The 10,116-nt window shown below is 34.2% G+C and overlaps 1 protein-coding gene across 1 annotated transcript; it reads right to left on the reverse strand.

Moving 5' to 3' along the window:
* Window positions 1–262: 262 nt before the first annotated feature.
* Window positions 263–6,018, reverse strand: abracl (ABRA C-terminal like). The gene is made up of 3 exons (XM_074615204.1): window positions 5,883–6,018; window positions 4,097–4,162; window positions 263–3,123 (listed from the first exon to the last, which is right to left on the reverse strand). Exons 2-3 carry the CDS (start codon window positions 4,155–4,157, stop codon window positions 2,936–2,938), a joined length of 249 nt encoding a protein of 82 aa, XP_074471305.1. The 5' UTR covers window positions 4,158–4,162; window positions 5,883–6,018; the 3' UTR covers window positions 263–2,935.
* Window positions 6,019–10,116: the final 4,098 nt, after the last annotated feature.

Here is a 10,116-nt window from a genome sequence, read left to right on the forward strand (position 1 = left end):
GGAGTAAACCAGTTACATGAAGTGTGATTCCAAAGCTGCTGAGTACAGTACTTTGACAACCAAAATCTACTCTATTCATAGCAGAAGTTTTTAACCAAATGACGTGAAAAATAAAACAATATCAGCTTTTTCATGGCCACTACAAATCAACACATTCCAATCATGCAACAATGTAGTGTGCCCAGTCTCAATGTGGCACATTTTATAACAAATAAATACAGTGTATCGTCAGAAAAAACACACAGCAAAGCAGCTTCAAGGCTTCAAGTGTAAAGATTTTATTCGTCGGAGCGTATTCCACAGAAACAGAAACCTTAGCTCGTTTAGGAACGTGTTATTGCCAATACAAAAAGACAGTAATGACGCACATGAACACATCATGCAGGCATCCCACGAGCTCACAGAAAATGGCTTGAGGTATTGGCACTGCTCTGATCATAACTTTCTCCTCTTGCTAAGTGTTAACTTGTGCTGTAATTTGCATTTGTGTTCAGCTCAGTCCAGTGCAACACACAGCAGGATAATCCAAAATGACAGTGATGCAAGCAGCATGTTTCTTCCTCACTCCATAACATTTCAGACTTACTTAGCCTATTGTATTGTATTCTGATGATTACTTTGTTTTCTAGGCTACATTTCAGCTTCATTCATAATTAGCATACGATTAAGCTCATTCAGTTTTCCTCATTTCGATAAATTTTGGATCCATTTATACCAACAACGCTGTTTAGAGAACAACTTCCTATTGGGTTCAGAAAAAAAAGCACATAATTCAAGTCAAACTGAAACAGCCAACACCTGAGCATAACGATTTAGCCAGGTTTATACAACAGCAGTGAATGTGTCTTATAAAACTTGCAGATGAGGCGTGGTCTCACACGGCTGATAGCTCGTCGTTGTAATATGATATTATGCAGGTGAGCACAACAGTAGATGTTACATTCAGGCTAAATATTTGGAGATTGTTGGTCCTAGACAAATCTTTCTTCTCACATTCGAATAGCTGCAGCCACTTACCAAAATCTATGGAGGCCCAAAGTGGTAAAAATTAAACAAATAAACAATATATTATGAAATAAATATTGACAAAATATGACATTTTGAACCATTAAATTGTTAAAAATCCAAAACATTTTTTAAAACTCAGTTTATGAAATGTTAATTGATTCTGATTCTTGATTCTTTTAAATTTTATTTACATTTTTTATTTCAAAATAGTCTTTTCCCAACATTGACCCATATATATCAAAGCCACGTTTCATCACAAAGTTTTTGTGAATCAACAAACAGATGGAGCGAGGTATGTGATTGTCTGTTGCTTTGGTCTGAAGGAGTGAACAGCCAATCACGTAGGTGTATCCGCCATACCAAATTCTTTGTGATGATCAATGGGCTTTTTAAATAAAATGGTTAATTGGAAAAAGTAATTTTTTTTAAGTAAAAATAGACTTTATGAAAAGGACATTTTGAAATAAAAACAGCTGGAATGAAATAAAAATTACCTGAAATGTTATTGTGAAAAAAATCAGGATGAGGTATTTCATAACATTGATCTGAGTTTTAAAAAACATATCTATTATATTATTTCATGTTTTATTACATATGTTGTCTGTATTTATTCATGCTATTATTCATTCCATAATGCTTATTTATTACTTCAATTTTGACAACTTTGGGCCTCCATACGGAGCTCGGACTGCTTGCTGAAACCAAGCGAAATGATCACGCCTGATCTGCAAGTATCATTTGACGTACAGTACAGAACAAAGAGTGGTAAAATTAAAAAAAATAAACTAATAAAACTATAAATGCACGTCTTGTGTCACAAGTAAGACACCCAATTTCAACTACAGGACAATTATTAAACATATTTTGGTTGTGTCGATTTGGTCCTGAGAAACATCACAAATTCATCTTTTCCACCTGGCACCAATCATCCTGTAATTATTATACACTAATAAAAATTGCACGAGAAATACATTCGCCATTTTGCTCATCAACTGTTTTCTTACGAAAGGCAAGTTTTGGAGTTTGTTTAGCAGACAAAATTGACCACGTGTAAAAAGATGGAATAAAAACTACTGTAGCAGATTGCGACGAGTACAAAAAGGTGCAAAAGTCTTTCTTGAAATGCACTTATCTTCGTAGTTTCTATGAAGGAATTGTTCTTACATTTCCAAAAGCACTGGTCTAATGAGGTCTTTTTACAAAGTCCACAAGAGGTAGTAGAGAAACGGCTCATGTAAACAATAAATGGATGCCATTTGGTGACACAATCTACCCGTCATCTTAAAGCTGCACTAGATTCAATGTGAAAACACATTACATGATATCTAGGTAATGAGGTCTCAACTCCCATTGCCACCTGAGGCTGATAAAGGGAGGGTTTAGTGCAGCTTTAAAAACAAGTATCCATTACAAACTATTTGTCAAGATCAGAGTGCTCCAATTAAAAATGTGAAGAAGTTTGTCAAAGTTTTGTCTCTTATCCTGACACGATCAAGATACTGTAAAATACTGTAATTTCTCCAAACATTAACAAAAAATACCCAAATGGATGCGTTACACAAACTATTACATTCCTGATTTGTGCGTTTATAGTCTTAAAAGTGTATCAAAATGACATTGCAGCGCCTGAGAAAGAGAGAAACACCATTTTTTCCTTGTCATCTGAAACTATGAATCAGTCCCTGAAAAACCCAAAATAACTTTTTGTGATACTGTTCGGCAAAGTGAAATCAAATGAAATCATATGCAGACATGCCAGCCGGGTCCGTAAGTGTACTGTATGTATGTATGTATGTATTTCAAATACCGAACCTTGCACATGAAGAACTGAAAAACAGAAGCTCAGTTACAAAGCCGGTACGCTGCAGAAGCTCAGTGTTTGAGAGGATTCGGCGAGTTGCTAGAAGGTCATCTGGTTCAAACTTTTTTACTCATCCACGAGCAGGACGATTCCAACGTTATCGTGGACGCCCTGTAGAAGCAACTCGCCCTCGTAGGTGACAATCTTCCTCTTCTTGGCGGCCCTCAGGGTGCCCACCAACGCCTCGAAGATGTTGGCACACCTATCATCGTTAAATAAGACCCCAAATGTCACGGTGTATTTACCATCAGCATCTGGAATAAGAGACAAATTGACAAATTATTTCCAAACAAGACGGATTAATATCTAAAAGGTAATATTGAGCTGAGTGTTCATGCATTATTCGAAGAAGTTTCCCCCAGTGTTAGCCTTGAAATCACACCAGATGAATGGGAATTAGGCCAAAATTAGCCAAGTAGTTCATTAACAGGTGAAACCAAACATATAAAGTGTTCAACTCCTTTTTAATTGGCTTAATATATTAAATTATAGGGCCATTACAGACATTGTGATACATAGGGAATCAATTTTAGCCCCCACCCCTATTGAATTAGTGTTAATATTGGGTTTTATTTCAATGTAACTGTTAGTAATGGTGGCTTTAAGGCTTTTTCTTAACAATATATACAGTAGTATCTTGATTATTTTTTTTCTATTAACAGATTAATTGTTTGGACTACAAAATGTCAGAAAACTGTGGAAGAAGATATTTAATTTACAATAATATAACACTGAGAAATGCAGCACATCTTGACATTTGAGAAGCTGGAAAATTGAAAATAAATAATTGATTACGTTTTTGCTGCTTATTTTACTGCCGATCAACTAATCCATTAAGTGACTAATCGTTTCAGCACTAGGTGGCTTTGCAGTAACTTTGCCACCAATTTCATTATGTTCAACCAGTGAGTGACATCGTGACCAGTGAGTGACAGCTGTCTGAAATTCCCAATATGACGTGAATACAGCATTAGCCCCAAAGAAAGAATAAAAAAGGTTATTAAAGAGTTATTTTGAGACTACAAACAAGCAAGTGAACAGTGAGCGCAGCGTGACCTGGTATGTTTCCAGCATTATGAGCGGTGAGCTAGAACTACTGATCAACATCACATGATTGCATGTTTATGGTCCAATTCGTGGCATGAACAGGGCTTCAGAAATTGTTCAGCTATGCCAAAGTACTTAAAAAACACAATCCTCCTATACAGAATCATAGCACGGACTCACTTTCACTCCCGAGTCGCTTAATCTCCTCCTTCAACAAACCTACTTCATGCTCGACATTCATTGTTGCTAGAAGGGAAAACAAAATCAAGAGACATATTAACACAATTAGACTTCTTAGCTTAAAACAAATCTGCTCATTTTCTTAAAAGCATCAAATGCATTGTGTGGGATGGGAGCAATTATCCCTGATACATGCCACTCTCTTGCAGGGAGAGACCACCAAGCCAAACTCCATTCAAAAATTGTGTCATTTTAATGTTGTGTTGCCTCAAGGAAACAGTACCTTCTTATAAATAAATGTCTCAATAATAATAATGAAATAATGAAATTAAGTGCTGCTTGGTGATAAATTGCATGCCGAATTTTCAACAAGAGGGTATTAAGTCAGAAAAAAATTTAACTTTTATTTTCTACCATGACTTTATTTGATTTACTTATTGAATTAGTGTAAATATTGGGTTTTATTTATATGTAACTACGAGTAATGGTGGCTTTAGGACTTTTTCTTAACAATATATACAGTAGTATCTTGATTATTATTTTTTTTTCTATTAACAGATTAATTGTTTGGACTACAAAATGTCAGGAAACTGTGGAAGAAGATATTTAATTTACAATAATATAACACTGAGAAATGCAGCACATCTTGACAATTGAGAAGCAGGAAAATTTAAATTAATTGGTGATTAAAATTGGTTATTAATTATATGCCGCATTTTCAATAAGAGGGTATTAAGTCAGAAACAAATCTTAACTTTTATTTTCTACCATGATTATATTTGATTATCAGCAAAGCAATTCAAATTTGCCAGATTAGTGAATGGGGTTTGGGACTAGGATTCTCTTTTTTACAAGAAAACAGCTGCTATGGCCAATAAATCAATACAAATGCATTTTTTATATATCAGATATACATAAAAACTCTAGTTTGAAATAAATCTACTAATTTTCTTAAAAACATCAAATGCACTGTGTGGGATGGGCACTCTCTTGCAGGGAGAAACCACCAAGCCAAACTTCATTCAAAATTGTGTCATTTTAATGTTGTATTGCATCAAGGAAAACAGTGCATTCTTATAAATAAAGGTCTCAATAATAATAATGAAATAATGAAATTAAGTGCTGCTTGGTGATAAATTATATGCCGAATTTTCAACAAGAGGGTATTTAGTCAGAAAAAAATCTTAACTTTTATTTTCTAACATGATTATATTTGATTATCAGCAAGGCAATTCAAATTTGCCAGATTAGTGAATGGAGTTTGGTACTAGGATTTTTTTTTTTTTTTACAAGAAACAACTATTATTGCTAATAAATCAAGACAAATGCTTTTTTTTGTATATCAAATATGCATAAAAACACAAGCATAATCAAAGCATTTAATAAGAGAATTGGCTGCAGCATTGAGATTATACGGAACAAGCTACGACATGAAGCAGGGCGGACTATCATGAATGCGGAAATGGGTGGATTAGCACTCCCAGCTAGCCATCAAAGAGCACAAATCCTATTGCAATGCATTCATATTTAGAGATGTGGAGTCATTCTTACATGCGGGTTAATATGCACGACTCAAACATGTCTTACAGAACTTCAGGTACAATAGAAAGTATTAAATTAGCAGCAGATATGAGTTCACCGGCATCTTTAGCTTCTAATGTTCAACAAATGCTCTGCTGAGGGACTTTTAGACTGATAAACAGATGTAATATGTGGTGGCAAAACAATGTCATAAAAGTCAACAACAAAAACAATTTAAATGTAACATTAAAGTGTACATATTTACCTTTTAATTCCTCTTAATTCTAATAAAATGACGAGACGACTTCCTGATGAATCTGCACCGGTGGGTATAATGTTGATGCGTTCACTGCCTGCTCGGAAATTTCTAATATCCGGGTGCACCAAATCAGACCAGTTTTATCTAGTGGGAGCAGAAGGGGGTTGATCATTTCAATTCAATTCAAACTTTATTGCAGACTCAAGGTCCAGAAAAAAAGAAAAAACAATACATTACATATAATACATTACAATACAGAAAGCACTATAAAAAGTCAAAGATATTAAAAATATAAATATTAAAAATATATATACATACAATGCCTTACAAATAAAGAACTATACCAGTGCTTCCACAGTTGATAATTTCAAGTCAATTCAAATTTTATTGCAGACTCAAGGTCCAGATAAGAAAAAAGACAAACAATACATTACGTATAATACATTACAATACACAAAGCACATCATCATTTAAATACAAATTTTTAAATGATTATTTACAGTCTTTAATGCACATTGTTAGATTATAATTTACAGTCTTTAATGCACATTTTTAGATTATAATTTACAGTCTTTAATGCACAACTCTTCCTCAACCATATACCTCCCAAAAATATATTTTTTTGTATAGCTTTTTAAAGTGATTTATATTTGTGCTCCGCTTCAACCCATCACCTAACCCATTCCACAAATCCACCCCACAGACTGAAATACACATGCTCTTCTTTGTTGTACGAACACAATGCTTTTGTTTATAATATAACCCCCCTCCCTGTCACAAAACATATCTTGCTTTGAACATAATTATTGCGGTTTTAAATTTGACCAAATCCATGAATTTCAATGCATGTGACTTTAAAAACAGTGTGTTCGTTTGTTCCCTATAGCCCACTTTATTTACTATCCTGATTGCTCTCTTTTTTAGTATGCATAATGGTTGTAAGTTGCTTTTATAAGTGTTAAACCCCAAACTTCCACACAGTAATTCAGATATGGTGATACAAGTGAAGAATACAGAATGTGCAGTGATTTATGGTCCAGTATGTGTCTTGTTTTCCCTATATGACATTCATGTCACACAAACATTAAACATCATTAATGAAGGTTATGAAATGTTCAAATAAGTGACTTTCTGCTAAAGTGGGGCAACAATAAGGTGTCAACAAAATTTTTTTGCATAACTGCCATGGGTTGTTTCATATGTTCTGAAATATCCGATAACCCTGGAAGGCACCATTTAGAGCTCATCTGACTTCATCGTGACACAATGCACTACTTTCACGGGCACTGCTCCATATATGGCATGGAAGAGGGATGCATGCCTCTACAAACAAGTTACCTTTTCTAGTCCTCCAGAAATGACTGGGGCAGAGAGCCCACATCCAACTACAACATAGAAATAGCTTTTGTTTTCAGGCCTGCAGAGCAGTGTCAATACATTCAAACACGTACAATAGAGACATTTCAGTCCATCACAACTGTGACCATGCAGTCCTTAGATTATTGCATACATGCTGGTGTGTCATGTACCAACAATTGAGAAAGAGCCATGCAATAACAGTATGGAAACTGCTTCAAGACTAAAAGCAAACTAAAAAAAAACATCTGCATGATATTCCTGATTTAGTGGCAAGTGGCATGATGAGGTACTTGATCTTAGGGCCTTGTCTTGAAGACGGTCTCTGTGACAAAATGTAGTTTTAAGACATTCTTTATTTCAGTTTTGTACCTATATGGTGCATATGCATGAATTCATGTTTTTAATCATATGACCACACAGAAAATATGGGCCAGGTAGAATTCAAACAAAGACAAACTGAACATATTACTCAGACAGTGGGAGGAACGGGGTATAAAAGGGGCGCAGCAGCTCAATTTAGTCTTAGATATCATTTTTTGTATTTTTTTTTTTAAGTTAAGAATTTGTGGAAATGATGGGTTTGTATTTTTTTTAATATGGGAATACTATGGCAAGATACACAATGTATTAATATGATTTATTACCATATTACTAAACACTAAAAAAGAAAACAGTGAGTGACGTATTCCTGAATTATATGATATAATATAATATAATATAATATAATATAATATAATATAATATAAAATAAAATAATATAATATAATATAATATAATATAATATAATATAATATCATATCATATCATATATTCGAATATGATTTATTTGAATATAATATAATAAAATATAATATAATATAATATAATATAATATAATATAATATAATATAATATAATATAATATAATATAATATAATATAATATAATATAATATCCTCCCCTCTTTATTATCATGACAGCTTTGCTTTTATTTTGAAATCACTTATCCGGGTCCCTGCAGGCCAAGTGAGCTCGCGCTGACTCGGACCGTAGTCTAGTGACGTCACGAGACATCAAGCTAGACGTAAGAAACCCGAGATCAGACCGGAAGTTTGTCTAGTTGGTTTTCAGAACAAAAGCGAGAACTGTCGGTATAAATGTAGGAATAATGCAACAATAAACAAGATTTTTTGTTATCTGGCCTTCAGATCAGTGTCAATAAATTCACAAAAACAGTACAATGGAGACATTTCCTTCACACAGAACATTTCCATCCATCACAACTGTGACCTTGCAGTCCAGGGCAGTTAGATCCTTACAGGCACGATTGAGAAAGGGCCATGTAATTACAGTGGAAGTTGCTTCAATACAAAAAGCAAACATTTTTAAACTAATGGCATTTCAGCTCATTGGTGCGACTCTTATGCTACTTTTCTCCATTATCTCCATATTTATACACACTTAATCAGTCATACAAGGTGGTCAATAACCCTGTAACACCAAATATCCACTGCTGCTCTCATAGACTATAATTCTTACAGTATTTAATGCACATTTTTAGATTATAATTTACAGTCTTTAATGCACATTTTTAGATTATAATTTTTGCACTACTTTCACAGGCACTGCTCCATATATGGCATGGAAGAGGGATAACTGCCTCTACAAACAAGTTACCTTTAAGGCTGGCCAACACCATTGTCTCTGACCCCAACCATGTTTTGAACAGTGAATATGAATTGTTACCATCAAATCGGAGATACAGGGTTCCACGATTTAATAAAGTTAGACTGAAGCACAAATATGGAGCCTAATCCCAGATCAAATGTACGTTGAAGGGCCCTGAATATCGTCTTCTGTGATTGTAATGTTTAAATGTATGTATCCTTGTTTCTGGCCTTTGTCCTTTCTGTGATGTTGCAAATGGAGCTGCTGTGATGCAAAACAAATTTCAGACCTGTCTGACGATAAAGTATTATCGTATGTATCGTATGAGTCAAAATCCCTGTATATATATATATATATATATATATATTCTTGGCGAAATATACCTGATTCTGATTTGCCTTCCTCACCCTTCTTTTGCATCCTTTCTTCTCTAATTATAACCTTACATAATAGTTCTATTTTTAGTTAGCTATTTCTATCTCTATATCTACTAGAAATGTGTGTAGTAAATAATAATAATAATTATTTTATTTTTAGAGCACTTTTCAAGCACAAAGCACAAAGTGCTTTCCAAGGAAATTCACATCATATACAACAGAATACACTGAAACATAAATAATTAAATAAAAAACAATAGAATGGGAAAATAAAGCATAACAAGCATATACATATTCATACAGTTACATATGCACATATATACACATCAGCACACAAGCATACAAAAGACTATAATTCAGCTGATTGGAAAAGCCATTCTATAAAAGTTGAGAGTTTTAAGACTGGATTTAAAAGTTGTGACAGAGTCTGCTGATCTAATGCTCAGTGGAAGACTGTTCCAGGGTCGGGAGTGTAATGGCAATTTTCATATCTGCAGTTGTACCTTTAGACAATCTCAGGGCCTCACATGTTCAACTTTGTCACCATCGGACAGTGACCTGACATTTTAGTTCTCTGTAACTGCAAACAACAGATTGCTGAAATACTTGTTATGTCTTGTGATGCTCTGTTGTCTGCTGTGTGCTGACGCATTGATACACGTTCTATCCTTCTCTTCTTTTCTTTTTTGCACTTATCTTCATGTTATGCTTTAAATGTATAAATACTGACTACTCTTTGTATTCGGGGCTCACTTGCCACAGTCCACAACAGGTGGCTGTGCTCGTGAGTCCATCTGCAGATGCTTTATATACATTTTATACTTTTATACTTTACTTTATTCTCAGACAGGTCTGAA

Source organism: Sebastes fasciatus, chromosome 18, assembly GCF_043250625.1.
Source record: "Sebastes fasciatus isolate fSebFas1 chromosome 18, fSebFas1.pri, whole genome shotgun sequence".
Classification (NCBI taxonomy): domain Eukaryota; kingdom Metazoa; phylum Chordata; class Actinopteri; order Perciformes; family Sebastidae; genus Sebastes; species Sebastes fasciatus.